The 16,274-nt window shown below is 41.4% G+C and overlaps 3 protein-coding genes across 3 annotated transcripts; 2 read left to right on the plus strand and 1 right to left on the minus strand.

The window, feature by feature from the left end:
• Window positions 1-1,985: 1,985 nt before the first annotated feature.
• commd4 (COMM domain containing 4) lies at window positions 1,986-4,952 on the plus strand. Its single transcript, XM_070831003.1, has 8 exons — window positions 1,986-2,049; window positions 2,340-2,411; window positions 2,522-2,587; window positions 2,682-2,721; window positions 3,124-3,243; window positions 4,087-4,167; window positions 4,301-4,477; window positions 4,583-4,952. Exons 1-8 carry the CDS (start codon window positions 2,047-2,049, stop codon window positions 4,621-4,623), a joined length of 600 nt encoding a protein of 199 aa, XP_070687104.1. The 5' UTR covers window positions 1,986-2,046; the 3' UTR covers window positions 4,624-4,952.
• A 289-nt stretch (window positions 4,953-5,241) lies between these two features.
• neil1 (nei-like DNA glycosylase 1) lies at window positions 5,242-9,113 on the plus strand. Its single transcript, XM_070830965.1, has 10 exons — window positions 5,242-5,359; window positions 6,031-6,515; window positions 6,590-6,709; window positions 7,776-7,884; window positions 7,983-8,076; window positions 8,214-8,335; window positions 8,421-8,448; window positions 8,547-8,617; window positions 8,693-8,903; window positions 8,981-9,113. Exons 2-10 carry the CDS (start codon window positions 6,061-6,063, stop codon window positions 9,040-9,042), a joined length of 1,272 nt encoding a protein of 423 aa, XP_070687066.1. The 5' UTR covers window positions 5,242-5,359; window positions 6,031-6,060; the 3' UTR covers window positions 9,043-9,113.
• Window positions 9,114-9,155: 42 nt separating this feature from the next.
• man2c1 (mannosidase, alpha, class 2C, member 1) lies at window positions 9,156-15,895 on the minus strand. The gene is made up of 26 exons (XM_070831136.1): window positions 15,769-15,895; window positions 15,204-15,329; window positions 14,989-15,112; window positions 14,811-14,881; window positions 14,527-14,704; window positions 14,232-14,421; window positions 13,896-14,002; window positions 13,688-13,798; window positions 13,470-13,562; window positions 13,251-13,367; window positions 13,073-13,168; window positions 12,824-12,969; window positions 12,376-12,499; window positions 11,920-12,041; window positions 11,735-11,820; window positions 11,499-11,645; window positions 11,328-11,407; window positions 11,152-11,246; window positions 10,963-11,067; window positions 10,703-10,859; window positions 10,417-10,560; window positions 10,145-10,254; window positions 9,959-10,038; window positions 9,722-9,864; window positions 9,530-9,633; window positions 9,156-9,448 (listed from the first exon to the last, which is right to left on the minus strand). The coding sequence occupies exons 1-26, from the start codon at window positions 15,867-15,869 to the stop codon at window positions 9,337-9,339; spliced, it is 3,069 nt and encodes a 1,022-aa protein (XP_070687237.1). The 5' UTR covers window positions 15,870-15,895; the 3' UTR covers window positions 9,156-9,336.
• Between the last annotated feature and the right edge of the window lie 379 nt (window positions 15,896-16,274).

Here is a 16,274-nt window from a genome sequence, read left to right on the forward strand (position 1 = left end):
TTATTATTTAATTATGTGTCTAAAAAGAGGCTCCATGCCCGTCCAAACAGACAAACTACACCGACCTGAATTGTGGGCATTTTAACCTTTTAAATCCTCCAAGATGCTTCTTTGACAATCTTTCTTCTTTCAGTGTAACTACATGCATGGTAAAAAAAAACAATTTTGGCTCAAAAATCACTTGAAATAGCAACATTTATTCTGCACTTATTTCATCTGCCACCACAGGGCAATACTGGCTTTCTAATGGATGTAAACCTCTTTGGAAGGAGTTAAAAATGTGTTTTCAGTGTGTGTTACTCTACTGCAACACTAATAAGGGAACATCTTATAGTATCTGATCACATGAACACATAAGTTCTTTGAATTATATGTGTTTTGTGTACATTCTTACTGACTGACTAATTCTTCCACACGTCAAATGCTGGATGACAGTTTAGGATTAACGGACATCTACGTGCCCTCATATCCTCACGGTCATGGCAACAGCCGCAGACGACAGGATCTCAGTCTCTCGTGACAAAGATCGTCAGATTTATATGAAACTTTGGAGCGATAGGCCTGATGTACGTCTGGCTTCTGTGAAGGCTTCCGTGCAGATGTCACAAAAATTCAAGCAGCCTCGACCAAACCGCGTGGCCACGCCCGCGGCTGCAGACACGCCCCGACACGCGCACATTTGCGAGGGCCCTTCAATGCTGCTTGCAGCTTTAATTTTATATAAAGTTCTTGCCTGCTCTCAATCAGGTGAATTAGAATACAACGTAATGATGGGAGAAGTGGGAGTTAAATGATCGGAAAATGTTTGTCAGCCTGTCCAAGGCAGGTGATCTGTCACCACCAGCTGCTGTGTGTCCTGCAGGCCTGTCAACCCGATACCTGATGGCAAGTAAATGCAAAACAGGACACCGGCCTGCAGTGCATGAAGTAGCGGGCAGGGTAGAATTTCCCTACTGTCATTTGTGTGTCACTGTCATTAAATTTCTACCAGGTGGACAATGATACTCGTGTAGATGTATAAAACTGTTAAACAGGCAGTGGGCAATAAAACAGGGTATTAAAATGTAGATATGTGTAGGGAATAACATTAGCTGGTCGCGCATCACAGGACAGGAGTGCTTTATTAGAAATAGCCCGTAGCTATTTGAGAAAAATTGGGCTATTTGGGGGAGAAACTACACTATAAAGAAAAGCATAGATGAAAATCATATGACAGAGAAAGAAAATAATCTGTCCATTTAAATGCAGACATAACCATAAGACCTTCATGAATGTAGGATTTACTCCCTGATTATGTGCCTCATAAACTGGCAACTGAATGTCTGTATATATAACAACACATAAACAGTGACTACGCTTATATTTGTCTTCCCTATATTGTCAGTGGCCCTATATATACCTACTGTACTTTAAACTGTCCATTTTCTCTGCTGTATCTCTGCATAATCGTAAGGCCTCACCATAAAACAAATGCAAATGTTTGTGAGTAACATGATCATGTTCTGTTGACATTGGCTTTATTTCCTCTTTGTTTTGGGTCCCACATCACCCCACAACTCTAATAATAATAAGAACAACTGCAAGGTCAGCTATTTTGTTCCCTTTCAAGTATATTTTTTCCTTTTAACTTATTCTGTTTGCCAAAAAACTGGGCTTGCAAATTTGACGAATACAAAGCATTATTATTCCACAAAATAAGACAATACTTTAAGTTTCATAGCCTATGGGAATATGGGAAATGCATGAACATATTATTATAAACCTCCAATGACGATATCCAAATAAATAAAATTAGATATCTGGGAATAATAGTGTTTAGTATGAATCCCAGTCACAGGTAGAGCATATGAACATCTTACCATGTTTTGCAGGTGAGATCTCCGAGAAGAAAAGTAATCAAACATTTGGGCAACATCAGGACCATTGACTGTCTGTAAAGAGGCACGCCCCGCCCCCTCACCCATCGTCCAATCAGATACGCGGAAGTAGACTGCGGTTCTTCCTGCTTAGCTCTTCCCTGTGAAACAGCTCAGTTGACTGACAACCATGGTAAACACTCTTAATAAACGTATTATTCTACCCTAGTTTGCTTATTAAGAAGCCAGTTTGTTTGCAGGACATCGTAGCGGCTTGATTTATAAATGTCTTGGGAATTTATTTACCTCTGGACTGTAGGTGTTTAGTCCGGCTGTTAGGTAGCTAGCAGGCTAAGCTAGCTAGTAGCATTTAGTGATGGATAGCTAAAGTTAATCAAAATGTTATTATTATTATAGTGATTAACGACTGGCGTTTCTTACAGTACATTAAACAGTATTAATGTAATACCTTGTCTACTTTAGCGTTTCCGTTTCTGTGGAGATCTGGACTGCCCAGACTGGGTACTTGCCGAAATTAGCACATTAGCTAAAATTGTGAGTAATTATAAACACTTCAACAATAAAGCCATAGAATGTTTTTCACTGTGAGTTTAGAGTTTGTCTTTACGCTAATACATGTATCTTCTGCCCCATTATTGTGACAGTCAAGTGTCAAAATGAAACTCCTCTGTGCACAAGTGCTGAAGGACTTGCTTGGAGAAGGCATCGATGTAAGACTTTGACATAGTTCATCATAATCTCTAAACTATCGTTGTGCACACAATTCACTCACTGATCCGTGCCGTCCTCTTTTTTCCCTTTCAGTATGACAAGATTGCAAAGCTTACAGCAGATGCAAAGTTTGGTAAGTCTTCTTTATATTTAGTAATGGAAGAAGTATTCAGATGTTTGACTAAAGTTACACCACAGTATTAAAGGTTCCATTACGAATAAAGATTAAAAGCTGGAGGAGAAAACAGGAGTGATGTGGTGGATGGAGGGGGTTCTACAACTAGAAGCTGTCAATTAAATATAGTAGAGTAAAAAGTATTAAATGCCTCTGAAATGTAGTGATGTAGGGGAGCATACAAACACACAAGTACAGTAAAGCTCAAGTACCTCGAAAAAGTAGAGTACTTGAGTAAATTCCAGCATTGTTAACAAATCTAACTCACATACTCACACACAAGCCTAGAGCATTGTCATACTTGCATTGCATATGTCATGCTTATGTAATATGCATTCATGACATCTATCCTTCTTGCAGAGAGCGGAGACATCAAAGCAAGTGTGGCAGTGCTCAGCTTCATTTTCTCCAGTGCAGCAAAGCATGATGTTGACAGTGAGTCTCTGTCCAGTGAGCTGCAGCAGCTTGGCCTGCCTAAAGGTTAGTCCACATGGCTTCCTCGTGTTTGGTATAAAAAAATTACGATTCTGTTGCATAAGCTGTTGTCACACATGCGCAGGCTTCTTTTCAAACTTTGAGTTGTGCTGAGTGTAAGGACAGACTTGTAGTTAAAGCAGAACAAAGGTGGAAACACATCTAAATAATTCCTGTAAGTGCTTGCAATATTTCAGGGTAGTGTCTGCATTAACTAGAGCTCGCAGAGCACATGTACAGGGCTCTTATACTGTACAACCAAGAATTCCTCAATACAAAGTTATGTATTTACATGATTTGCAAATTTTTTAAGATTAACCTGTGCCCAAAGTATTACCCCAAGTGGTAAAATCTAAATTAAAAAGGGACCATAGGTCATGACGCAGTCATTTTCCTAATTTCCAGAACCTTGCAGGTCCCAAACTGCAGCCTATTGTGATATTATTGGAACTCACTGCATTGTTTAATTGTCTACTGTGTAACTGTGATAAAACTGAGCTAGCAGTTTAAAGGAACACAGTATGTGCACAATGGACAGAGCGGACAATGCTTATTGCTGTGGTGCATTGTGACCATGGTACATTAAGGATATAAAACAATAGCAGCTGACTCTGTGCCAGCTTGAGATTTCAGTCTCTTGTTGATGTAGATGTTGTGGAGACATCCACTTTATCTGATAGATGCAAACTGCTTTTCAATTACTTTGTGGCTATTACTTCTTTCTTTTCTTGATCAGTTGTTTCTGCTCATAGTGTCTTGCAAGATTTTAATGGGATGAAGCACTTCAAATAAATCTTGGCTCGAGTGTTGATTACACACACAAACATACACGCATATCCATTTTTTCAGAACACACAACGGGGCTGTGCAAATCATATGAAGACAAGCACTCAGCACTACAAGACAAACTAAGAGAGACAAGCCTGCGATGTAAGTATTTCTGTCCATCTTGACCTTTTAAAACAGGAAGACAAAAATGGCTGATGAGAGTTGTCCTCTGTAACGTTGCTGACTGAGCACTGACTGAGGTGTGCCATCAATTCTGCTCTGTAATGAATTTCAGTGGGCCGATTGGAGGGTGTATCCTGGCGCATCGATTATACTCTGAGCTCCAGTGAGTTGAGGGAAGTTAATGAACCCTTGATTCAGCTTAAACTGCAGACACAAGGAGCAGACTCAGGCTCCACGGAGACGACTGTTGTTTCTGTGTCTGCTGACAAGTTCAGAGTTTTGCTTACAGGTTTGTTCTGCATCTGGTCAAACTGCAGTTTTTCCATTTCAAACTTTTTTTTTTAAAAAACAGAATAATGTTGTGATACTTCTTCTCCTCTGTGTGTTTCTATAGAGCTCAAACAAGCCCAGGCTATGATGAATGCACTACAGTGAAAAGTTGATAAGGAAATCATGTCTGATCAAGAGCTGGACACAAATATCGCTGACAGGCTGTCAAAAGTACCATACTTGTACAGTATAAATTTTGTATGAGTTTATTAATCTCAAAGGTCGTGTGAATGGCTCATTCTTTGCTTGGATTAACTGATATTTAGTTATGTTTTTCTTCCACATAAGGAAAATTATTGGTGGAAATGTTGCGAGACTGAGTGAACAAGAATACAGAATGTACCATTTTTGTAAAATATTGTATATTAAATCATACACTATGTTCATAATTTGTATTTTACCCTCATATGTTCATAATCAACCAAATAAAATGTGAATGGCATCCTTTTCCTGTTTCCGTTACGCCTACATATCCCAACATGCATTGGGCTGGACTGTTCGCTCCTGTTGTCCTTATACTGTGACTTTACTGGCGAACCGCCGCTTAATTTTTGTTGTTTTCAAGGAATTATTTGACAACGTGACAAATAACACTTGGATCAGAAAGACACGAGAAATATCTGATCTAAAATATAAAATAACGAGCATGCCAAGCCTCGAGATCTCGCGATATTTTCGAATAAATCAACGTTACACAAGTTGTTCGGTAACATGCATGTTGTGAAACCCTCGTCGGTGCAGCTCTGCAGAGTGTGGAGGAAAGAAACACGCTCCTGTGTTTGCAGTACAAGTCTGATACCGTGACAAGTTTATTAACGGTGGGGTCTGCTTCCTGGTTTTGGTAAGTTGTCTGTCCCTTGGTGACCCTGACCACTCAATGAAAATGCGAACCTGATGTTTTGTTCAGTCTGTGTTGATAAATACACATGGGATACACGCCATGTGATGTTGTGTAGTCTGTGGCAGGATGTGTGTCCTGTTGTCTGGTCTAGAAATAAATGTGTGTAATATTTCAGGTCAGAGTGTGTGTATTGTATGTTGTGTGTGTGTATGACGTGCATGCTTTGTTGTGTGTCTGAGGCTGTGCGGTGGTGGTAAATGTTTATAGGACCCAAGGAAGGGTTTTGTAGAAATTCTGAGGTAAACAGTCCACCCAACACACACCCAAACACTCTTCTAAAACTAAAACAAAGGCTTGACTGTGTTTTTATTTTTTAATTTTACAATTACACTGTCTGTAGGCCTTAAAGTCACTACCACTTTAAGGCCTAAATGCTGTTTCCAAGCTGCCTCCACACACTGAGAATCATTGTGGGGGAAGAAAGTTGAAGCCTGCATTGTTAGTAAAGGTTATATTAATACTAGAAGCATTTGCAGTTTTTAATTGTAGAATGTAAACTCACCCCTTGTTTCTAAAACAGACACACATGTCCTCGTTGTCCTTGAAAGTAGCAACAGCCCTGATGTTATATTTGTGATGTAATCTTTACCCACCCACTTTTTTCTCTGCAGCTGCAGCACGGCTTCATCTGTTCCAACAAAATGCCCGAGGGACCAGAGCTCCACCTGGCCAGCCTTTATGTGAACAGAATGTGTGATGGGGTCATATTTACTGGACCAGTCCAAAAATCTGAGGTCAGCAAGAGTCCTGATGTGCCCTTCACCTGTGAAGCATATCGCATCACAGCCACTTCCAGAGGGAAGGAAGTGAAGCTCAGGCTGACACCCATTAAGAGTGATGATCCAAAACAGACAGTGAAGGCAGGGCAGGCAGACCAGCCCATGGACATAGTCCTTCGCTTCGGGATGTCAGGTTATTTCCGCTTCACCACAGAGGATGAGCTGCCCAAACATGCCCACCTACGTTTTTTTTCCAAAGAGAAGCCGTGCAGAGTGCTGAGCTTTGTGGATGCACGCAGGTTTGGCAGCTGGCAGCCCAGTGGGACGTGGCAGACTAGCAGAGGGCCCTGCATCATGTTTGAGTACAAAAGCTTCAGGTTAGTAACGCTGGGAGTGTCACCTGCTCAACCAAGCGATAACTGTCACACTGACCATTTAATAATTTTTGCAGGGAGAACGTCATGTCACACCTGTCTGACCGGGCCTTTGACAGGCCCATCTGTGAAGTTCTGCTCAATCAGAAGTACTTCAACGGTATTGGGAACTACCTGAGGGCTGAGATCCTTTTCAGGTGATTTACTCAAACACCCCTCAGACGTATTCAAATAACACATTACACCGTTATGCATTATGGTTGCATTGATACTGACCCAATTACTGTGAGTGGTTTGGGTATCAGCCAAAACATGATGATTCACTTAGAATAAATCAAACAAAAGAGAGAAAAGCAACAAATGCCAATTTGATTTTCAGCACTAATTAAATTCAGTTTCTTCATTGGTGTTATTATTAAGGTTAGAGTTCCTTCTAGCACTTCATTCAGTCCGAGCAGGCTGCTGACTCAGTTTCGAGTGTTACAGTCATCCATGGCCTCGTGTTACCTTTTCCTTTCATAAAAATGACCTCAATTAATTCTATCCATTGAGGTATACAGATGTCAAATGTGGACAAAAGAAAGCACTGATATCGGATCAGGACACAGTATCGGCACATAAACCTTAATAGAGGTGTCAAAATCAGTACTTGGAGAGAGAAAAAGCATCCCAAACCATTATGACAGTACTAACTCATTGATTGCAGGAAAACAAATGTTTCTGTAGATGTTCTCATATGGCTAGTTTGTGTCGGCGGTACCTTTTTGTATGTTGTACTAGTAAACACAGGAATGCACATACACAGGGAAGAAATTCTGGTTCTGATACTCGATAAATAGTACGCCACGGTACATGGTTTAAAAAGAAACAAAATTAAAAGTAAAGATTAGCAAGAAGGCGATGGGGAGAAGCTTTGCTTTAGTGCTTGTTTAGAATGACTCATGAATCAAGGTCAGGATAGAAAGACTAATAAACTTTTCCTGTGTGACTGTTGAAGGAAAACACTGAAGGTGCATTTTTATATTGTATTCTCTTTGTACTACTGAAAATTCTGACCAAAACCAAAAGCAGCTCTCACAACTTTCAAGGTCTGTTTTCCTCAGATATGACATGAATGGTTTTCATTCACGTCTTGGTCTTTTACATCCTGTGGGGAGGCATAATGATTCAGACACACTTTGAAAACAAAAGAGCCTTTTTGTTTTACAAAAGAGCCTTTTTGTTTTACAAAAGAATGGGTCTCAAGCAGTTTGTGTGTTTCAGGTTGAACATCCCACCCTTCGTTCCTGCCAGGAACATACTGGAAGGCCTTGAGTCAGAAGATATTCATGAAAAAGAGAAGCCTGTGAAAAATGAGATCAAGAACACAAAGGTGAAAGAACCCAGAAAGAAACGCATCGTTCAGATCATCACACACACGACTAAGATTCTGATTTCTCTAACAGTGTCTCTCTTTGTTCTGTACACAAGAGCTCAGACAGAGCTAACCAGAAGAGGGTGGAAGGGGAGACTGGTGACCTGCTCAGATTGTGTCACACAGTGCCTCTGGAGGTGGTGAGCTTAGGTGCGTCACTATGTGCTTCCTGTCTGGTCCTCCATGAAACTCAACTCAGTAATTCTGTTAGCTTTCATTTGTGGTGAAAGGCTTTCAGAGACGATAGAGTAAAATTTTACTGTGAATGCCTGCCGTTTGTGACGTAGGTGGAAAGGGCTACGATCCAGAGAAGGCAGACTACTCTGACTTTGAGGCGTGGCTGCAGTGTTACTATGTGGATGGAATGAAATCTGTACGGGACCACAATGGAAGAACGATGTGGTTCAAAGTGAGTTGAAGGAGAATATTAAAACTTTTGGCACAGAAGTTGATATATCACAGATTGATACTAATACCTACTGTTCTAATTTCAGGGAGAGCCAGGCCCTATGGTGCCTAAAGGTATGAAACACTTTGACTACATGAACTTGCGAACTTCAGCTGAAATTAACAGGGGACACACCCAACTAAAGTGATGTCCGATCTTTCTCACATAACAGATTCAAAGTCGCCTAAAGCAAAAAAGAGGGCAAAGAAAGAAGATGACCATGATTACACAAACAAGAAAAAGGTATAAACAGCTTTTTTTGCTTGATAAGTAATGACCTCTGCACATGAAACTCTTAACACTAGTTTATTTCATTAGGTGTCCAGGAGTCGCTCTGAAAGCACAGCGAAGAAGAAGGTGATCAAACAGGAGACTGCGACCAAAACGGCAAAAAAGGATGCACGCGCAAAGGAAGCTGGATCAAAGAGAAGGAAGACTGAAAGTATCCAGGAAGTAAACACACCTCAGCATGAAAAAAGATCAAGCGCACGTAGGAGGAAGAGCAGTAGTGCAGAGCCAACAGCTGCAGGTGGGTTCGTTATTTCAAAGTGAAAACATTTTCTTCTTTACTATGGGAGAGTGCTAAACTTTATTTTTTAATCACAGTCCTCTTTGTTGCAGGTCCACAGCGGAGGAGCCAGAGAGTGACCAGACAGAAAGGAAAATAAAATCAAAAAGGGGGGGAACCACTATATGGAACTTTTTAAAAAATGTTTTTTATACTATTGAACAATTTTAAATAAAACACGTTTCTACAAAAGTTCTGTAACTGTTTATTGGTTTAATGCAAAGTAATCACAATGGTCATCAAGGAGAAGTTTTAAAAAATGTCCTCAGTAGAGCAGCACAAGATGATGCACTGTGTGGAATTTAACTAGTTTCCACCTTTAGGAAATGTCTCCAGTACAATACAACTACAACAATTTGTGACTACCCCAAGGTGTGCCCAAATGCTGTATGCATCACAAAATGAGGAGAAGTGACACAATTTGAAAGGGATTGAAGTTGAGAGAAATTCCCTCTGATGTGACGTGCGCTGGCAGGGTGGGATTTGGCATTTCCAAGAGATCGCAACTGAAAGGGAGGAAATAAATGTATTCTTAGACAATATAACAGAAATGATGCCAGACAGGAGTAAACACTATAAATACTTACTGCCAGGCATCCCTGACTGGAAGGGTGGTGCTGAGAACTGCAGTCACACTGCTCCCATGTGACTCATAGAGTCGGACCACAAGTGCCCCTTTCCTGTCCTCGGCCTGTTATGATAAATAGAGTAAACAGCCATTAACAGGCGGGTGAGTGGATTAACTCAAGCTAGGTCAAGCTCAGTACTTAAGGGGATACCTGTTTAATGGTCTCAAGGATGACTGCTGCAGTGCTAACAGAAAAGGCACTACATGGCACGGTGTCAGGAGCACACTGGATTGACCTCAAAGGGAAGTTGAGGTTGTATGCGCACTGGATGACCGAGGCATCTTGGAAGGATCCTGTATTACAACGCAGAAAATACTATATTACAAGTTCCACAGTCTTAAGGCCTAATAAGGACAAAATATTTATTTCAAAACAATTAAATCCTACCTGTGTGAGGCATGATTGCATAAGTGAAATGGTGAGTTCCCATATCAGCATTAGCATCTGGGGCCTTTGGTGCTCTCAGTCTAAAGAAAAAGACATCTGCTGTTAGATGTGAGTCTTATTTCAATTAAGTGAAACTGAATTGTACTGTTTGGTTTACGGTTATACATGAACAGCATGGGACCTCACAGGGAGAGCGTCATAGTGTTCTTGTGAACCGAATATCCGTATTTGCACTCATTCAGCAGTGCAACTCCGAAATTATGCTCTGACAAATCGGCCCATTTGTGACCCCAAACCTGAGAAAGACAATACAAAGCATTTTTACCATTATTACCTTTGTTATAATAGCATGACCAAAAGTGGTTTTCCTACAATTTAGGTGTGCAGGCCCAAAACACTACACAGTGTTGTCCAGATACATTAAGATGCTCATTACTAGTACAGTCGATTCGACGTACCTCAAATCTGGCCCAGTCCCATGAAGTGTTCCTGTGTGTGGGTCTCTGCAGATGGCCAAACTGGATCTCATATGTAGCACTGTGGCTGTGCACTCGCACAGGGAATTCCACCTTAAGAAACCTGTGTGACTCTGCCCACTTCACCTGAAATTGGAGGATGCAACATTGGGTATTTCTTGTGTTTAGCATTTGAAAGAATTTGTCTTTACGCAGAATTTCAACTTATAGATCAATGATTCTTTGGACCTGTGCAGATTCAATAATGTATAATAATGTTAAAGTGTACCTCTGTGTTGAACTTGATGTAAGGACACATGGCGTCCATGACAATCTCCTGTGTGATAGTGCTCTTATCGCTGATCCTGAGGGTGACGCTGACACTGCCCCGGAGCCTGTCTGAGGACACCACATGAACAGGCTGCACCACCTCCAGCACTGGCTTCCTATAGAGTCGATTCTGCTGTTAGTTTGTGATATTCATATCTGCAGTGCCCGCAAATACTGTGATGTGTAGCAAAAGTTCAGATGTAGCAGAAATGACGACACCTCGTTTGCAGATGGTAGTCCATTACATCCCAAGCATCCCAGTACAGGGGGACATCATCAAACATGACAAACTGGTTCCCATGACAGCCGTCAGAGATGGCTTCTCTGAAACCGACGGAGAGGTGAGACAGGTGTGAATTCATTCCAGTTAATGCTGTAGTAGAAAATACACATGTGGTCCTACAGTACCTGTTTGCACTGATCAAATACAATGATGCCAGAGTGCCATCTTTGTTTATGACAGTCTGTAACATCCCGTTCTCCATGAGGACAGTGCCATCAGTCTGTAACATTACACGTCTCAGTTAGCCAAATGAAATAACAACAAGACTAAATTAATGAAATGCTCTATATATGGTACATACTTGAACAGTGACAGAGACTGGAGCCATGGGCTTTGTGTCTTTAACAAGAGACAGCCCGATGCTGGGAGCCCTTACCAGAGCTACAGAACAACAGAAACCACAGAGCATTAGCTATGATGACATAATTTGGAGGGCAACAATAAGCATGAATACTGTAAATATCTAACATACCCAGACCAGGTTTACCAGAGCCGTCTTGAATCTGGATGACTTCATGACGCTCCCATGGCAGGGAGTTGAACACACCAGCAGAGCTGCCCTTAGACCCCAGGGCTTCACAGGCATCATGCAGCAGGCGAGCACCCTCACTTCGGATATCTAAAACACAGTGTGATGTACTTTTTATTTTTTGATAAAAACATACCAATACAGCTCTGATTTTAATGGTCAGCTACTGGAAACTACACCTTCATAATATCCGAGCGCATCCTCCACAACCATCTCTATACAGCTGCCGGGAATCACATCATGGAACTGGTTTAGAAGAAGCAGCCTGTAAAGTAAAAATCAAAGAAACTATTTTCATACTGTAACAATAGAGACCATTTATTTATTTATCCTCGTCATCAAACTGTAATATGTGTGTCTGGACCTCCAGAGCTCCTGCAGTTTCTCCACAGGATACTGAAAAGTTCTGTTCTGAAACAATGCCAAGCTGCTGGCTATCTCCACGTCATGAAGCAGCGTCTCACACTGGCGGTTTCCTCGTTTAATCTGAAAAAACAATGAAGCAAGCATGAATATAACTGCACTTTTACGCTACAAACATTCTTGATTACTTTAACACATTACCAGTTCGTAGCATTTTTATCCTTCATGCAACTGGACTAGTTTTATTAGTGGTTATGTGAGGGACTGTATTTTATAAGGTGTTACTTGTAAATATGCCTACTTCCTTCCTATATGCTTGTGTGTCTGCTTTTACTGTTAAAGCAATCTGCACCACCAGTGAATATTTACACCTAAATGATATGTATTTACATATAGTTTTATAATGCACAATATTCTCCTTATTTCTTCATTTCTGCCCTATAGATTTTGATTCTACCTGCGCCTGTGTGGTGTAGGTGCCATTGTGCAGCTCCAGGAAGAGCTCTCCAGTCCAAGTACAAAGCAGAGCAGAATCAGCCTGAAGCTGTGAGAAAAGCTTGTCAGGACTGGACGTCTGGACTCTGAGAAACACACAAGAATTGGAGATGGACGTGACAAATTACATCTCTGGTTACACTTTTGTTATTCATTCTGAGTAACACATGACCCTGTTGACCACTGTTGTAAAATGAAACCGTAACGACATCAGCAGACATCACTCATATCCTTTTGCCTTTTAACCTGCCTGGAGCAGTCTGCTGCTAACGTGCTGACACATCCCTTTAAAAACGTCATCACAGTGCAAGAAAAATGAACAGAAAACCTCTGACAAAGCGTTTCCGCCCTAGTTTGGGCTGGGCTGTTGTTACTGATGATTAGTGAATTAGTGTGGGACAGGAACTGACTTGGGAAGTCCATCTGTGTCCTGCACGCGGTGCAGTCTGTCTAGCATGAGCTGCGTGGGTCCACCGCCTCCATCACCAAATCCAAACAGCACTGCGCTGTGGTTGGCTCTGCCTTTGTCTTTGTTATTCTTCACAGTTTTCACCAGCTGCGGGCAGACAAAACCATGGATGCAGATGTTTGAGGGTTGTAAATATTCTCTTCACAGACTCAACATTCACCATGTAATGCGAACTGTAGACCAAACTCACTTCCTCAACCTTGCCCTTCATTTCATAGGAATTTCCAGGGGGAAAGTGAGTTAAAACCTTGGAGCCATCCAGTCCTTCCCAGAAAAATGTGTTGTGCTTTGGGAAAGAGAAATCTAAACTGAAAATCAAGTGCTTTCAGTTATATTTGTTTAACCAAATGCCGGGGTACCTTACGTACAGGAAAGGTGTTGACCAGGTTCCAGCTGAGCTTCTGTGTCAAGAAATTAGAAATGCCACAGCCCTGCATTATTTGAGGAAGTTGGGCTGAGTAGCCAAATGTATCTGGAAGCCAGAACTAAAGAGAGAAAAAAATACTCTTATTAAGTATTTCTGATTAAAAAAAAACAAACATACAGAGGCAAGTTTAAGTCATGAGTACATTTTTTTGATTCCCTACCTCTTTGCAATGGATCCCAAACTCGTGATTAAAGAAACGCTGGCCTTCCAGGAACTGCCGGACCATGGACTCACCTGAAGGCAGATTTCCATCCTGACAGGCAAACATGTTATTAGTACATCTTAACTGAGGATACCATGCTCGTAAGAAGGACTGAATGGTAGAAGCCAAAATAATCATATTCATAAGAAACATGAGGTTTCATTGATGTCGTTCACCATTTCCACCCACGTTCCTCCAACTGGAATGAACTGGCCTTTCTTGACGTAGTGCTGAATCTGGGAGTAGAGTCCTGGGTACCAGCTCTTTACCCACTGGAACTGCTGGGCCTGAATGAAAAAAACAAAAAGGTCAAATCTGAAGAGGACTGTTCAGGATTTTTAGAAACATTATGACTCATGCAAAACTGTATTAGTAGAGAATAACCTGAGAGCAAGTAAAAACAAACTCTGGATTCTTCTCCATTAAACGGATCACTGTCACCCAACTTCGGCCACATTTGCGAATGGTCTCTTCGTATGGCCACAGCCAAGCTGCAGATACAGAGGCGTAAATAATCATTTCCTAATAATTTGACAAAAAATGCAATGTTGCAAGATTTTACGTGCATATTCTATTAGTCTTCTGCTTCAAAAAATAGCGTGGAGTGCTCTTTTTTAGTGTGCCACCTCGTTTCGATTTCCATAAATGGACAAATTAACATGAGCTTTGAAATGAAACCTCATTCTCAGCCCGATTCAGTGTTAGAAATAAAACTGAGACCAGAGTCTATGTGGCAGTGACCCATTGCATGAACAGTGTGCTGGCTTTCTCCGTTCCGCTGCCTGAAGAAGTTCTTGGCGAGACTGTGTGCTTTGGAGAAAGATCTCGGATCAGAGGGATCACAGACGTTCACCATCTCATTGACAGTGAAGAGTGCCTGGTAGCCACGTTGCTCTCCCTCTCCGAGTTCCTGGGAAGGAAGAGAAAAGAAACAGCAAAGGCTTATGTTTGCTTTCATTTAACTTTAAGTAAAGTAAAGCAATGCTCCATCACACACTATCTTGTGCGACTGTACCTTTACGATGTCAATAAGCATCTCAAAATCAGTCAACATCTCCTGTACTTCCCGGTTAAAAACCACCAGCTCAGCTTTCTGTACAGAAAACCTCCTGTTGGGGTCTGGGGCAGCAATCATGGACCCTTGACCAGCTCCAAAAAGCCCATTACAGGCCACCTCTATGTAAAGGGTGACACTAAAGAACAAGAAAATATGAGTGTTTTAGTTGGGAGCTGCCCAAAAGCTCAGTAAGCCAAGTTGGTTACAAAGGCAGCAATGAACTTGTGTTTTAGGGAACTGACCTGTGTGGCTCCTCGTCTTTGAGACAGTCAGATAGGACGTAACTTGTCTTTTCACCCTCTTTAGTCAGGCCCTACAAGTCCACATGTTACATGTCCTAATGAAGTCTAATCATGGGTTTAGCACTGAATTTTGGCACTTTAATCTGGCCTCACTCAAATAAAACTGCTGCTATATTACCTGAACTGGCTGTCCATCTCTCCATACCATCGCTTCTCCATCGCTTTCCCACAGAAGATGAACCTCTTTCCCTCTCCAGGACTCTGGGATTTTCAGGGTCACTTTAAACCAACAAGTCCACCACCTTCAACAACAAGCATCAAGCTTGGGTTAATTGCCGAGATCTGAGAAAACCAAAACATCTGAGGGCGATAAAATCTGACAGTATTACTTACGTCGGTCCAAAGGTATCACCCACTTTATGAGGTGCAAAGTTCTGCATGGAAGCCTCTGTGAATGTGATCCGTTTTGAGGACAAGGAGGAGGCGAGGGACTCCAGTGGGCAAGAGTCTCCATAGAGTCTGCAGAGAATAATTGTTCATGTTCAATCATTCAAGTTAATTATACAGCTCAAAATCACAATCTCAGTTTGCCTCAAGGGGCTTAACAATGCCTCTGAATTCAGATAAGGAATAACTCAAACCCCAAAAAACATGCTCTGACTACATCTGATCTATGAGTAGTTTGCAATTACATACACATTATTTATTTTTTTTAAAGCAGTATATAAGGCTATTTATTTTAGATGCATAATCCACAGAGCAATTTTCCTAAAGGTAACAGGACCCTATGTATAGGGGGGACAAGCATTAAATATGAGGAAAGAAACACTTAGAGCTGCATGCTGTGCTCTTACTGTGATTTAACCACAACAACCGTCCATTGAAAACTATCACAGACATGTTTGGTCTATTGCACTTCACCGTTCAGCTCAGTGCAGCTGTGTGAAAGACGCCTTACCGTCCTCTCAGGTTGCAGTCTGTGAAATAAATATCTGAGGTAAATTTCTCTGCTCTCTCGAGGAGAGTGCGCCTGTTCTTCAGCACAGGCTGATGGTACATCTCGAAGCGAACGCCTGCAGGCTTGCACAGCAGCGAACAGGGAAGATAAACTCAAATCTACAGGAGACCCGGAAGTAAACCTTAATATTATTGTATTTGCAGTAAGCAGCCACTAGATGGCAGTCATGTCCAATGACCTGCTACAACGCTGTTTTCGTCCTCAGGGTGCGGAGTCAGCAGGTCAGTGAGCGCCTTTTACACCTCTTTTATCAGGTAAAATTGGTGAAATCGTGTAAACCAAACGTAATTATTTATTGTTTGGGTTTTTTGAATAGCAATTTGAGGTGCTGTAGGTCTAAATATGTCTCTGTAGATCACTGATACTGCTTAAAGTAGGCCCACTAGACTTATTGAGAATTATAGAATGTAACAAAACTGGCATTTTCACTTAGAAACACATAAATA

Source organism: Pempheris klunzingeri, chromosome 5 (genome assembly GCF_042242105.1).
Source record: "Pempheris klunzingeri isolate RE-2024b chromosome 5, fPemKlu1.hap1, whole genome shotgun sequence".
NCBI lineage: Eukaryota > Metazoa > Chordata > Actinopteri > Acropomatiformes > Pempheridae > Pempheris > Pempheris klunzingeri.

What these genes read in the sequence shown, in the direction of transcription:
- commd4 (XM_070831003.1), top strand. An exon ending in TTAGCACATTAGCTAAAATT is followed by an intron (nt 2,412 to 2,521) that starts GTGAGTAATTAT and finishes TTATTGTGACAG; the next exon opens with TCAAGTGTCAAAATGAAACT. An exon ending in GTTCAGAGTTTTGCTTACAG is followed by an intron (nt 4,478 to 4,582) that starts GTTTGTTCTGCA and finishes GTGTTTCTATAG; the next exon opens with AGCTCAAACAAGCCCAGGCT.
- neil1 (XM_070830965.1), top strand. Translation starts at nt 6,061, where the DNA reads ATGCCCGAGGGACCAGAGCTCCACCTGGCCAGCCTTTATGTGAACAGA. An exon ending in GAAGAACGATGTGGTTCAAA is followed by an intron (nt 8,336 to 8,420) that starts GTGAGTTGAAGG and finishes TTCTAATTTCAG; the next exon opens with GGAGAGCCAGGCCCTATGGT. An exon ending in TGCAGAGCCAACAGCTGCAG is followed by an intron (nt 8,904 to 8,980) that starts GTGGGTTCGTTA and finishes TTTTAATCACAG; the next exon opens with TCCTCTTTGTTGCAGGTCCA.
- man2c1 (XM_070831136.1), bottom strand. Translation starts at nt 15,869, where the DNA reads ATGTACCATCAGCCTGTGCTGAAGAACAGGCGCACTCTCCTCGAGAGA. An exon ending in TTGTTTTTACTTGCTCTCAG is followed by an intron (nt 13,799 to 13,895) that starts GTTATTCTCTAC and finishes TTTTTCATTCAG; the next exon opens with GCCCAGCAGTTCCAGTGGGT. An exon ending in TCCTTGAGACCATTAAACAG is followed by an intron (nt 9,634 to 9,721) that starts GTATCCCCTTAA and finishes TTATCATAACAG; the next exon opens with GCCGAGGACAGGAAAGGGGC.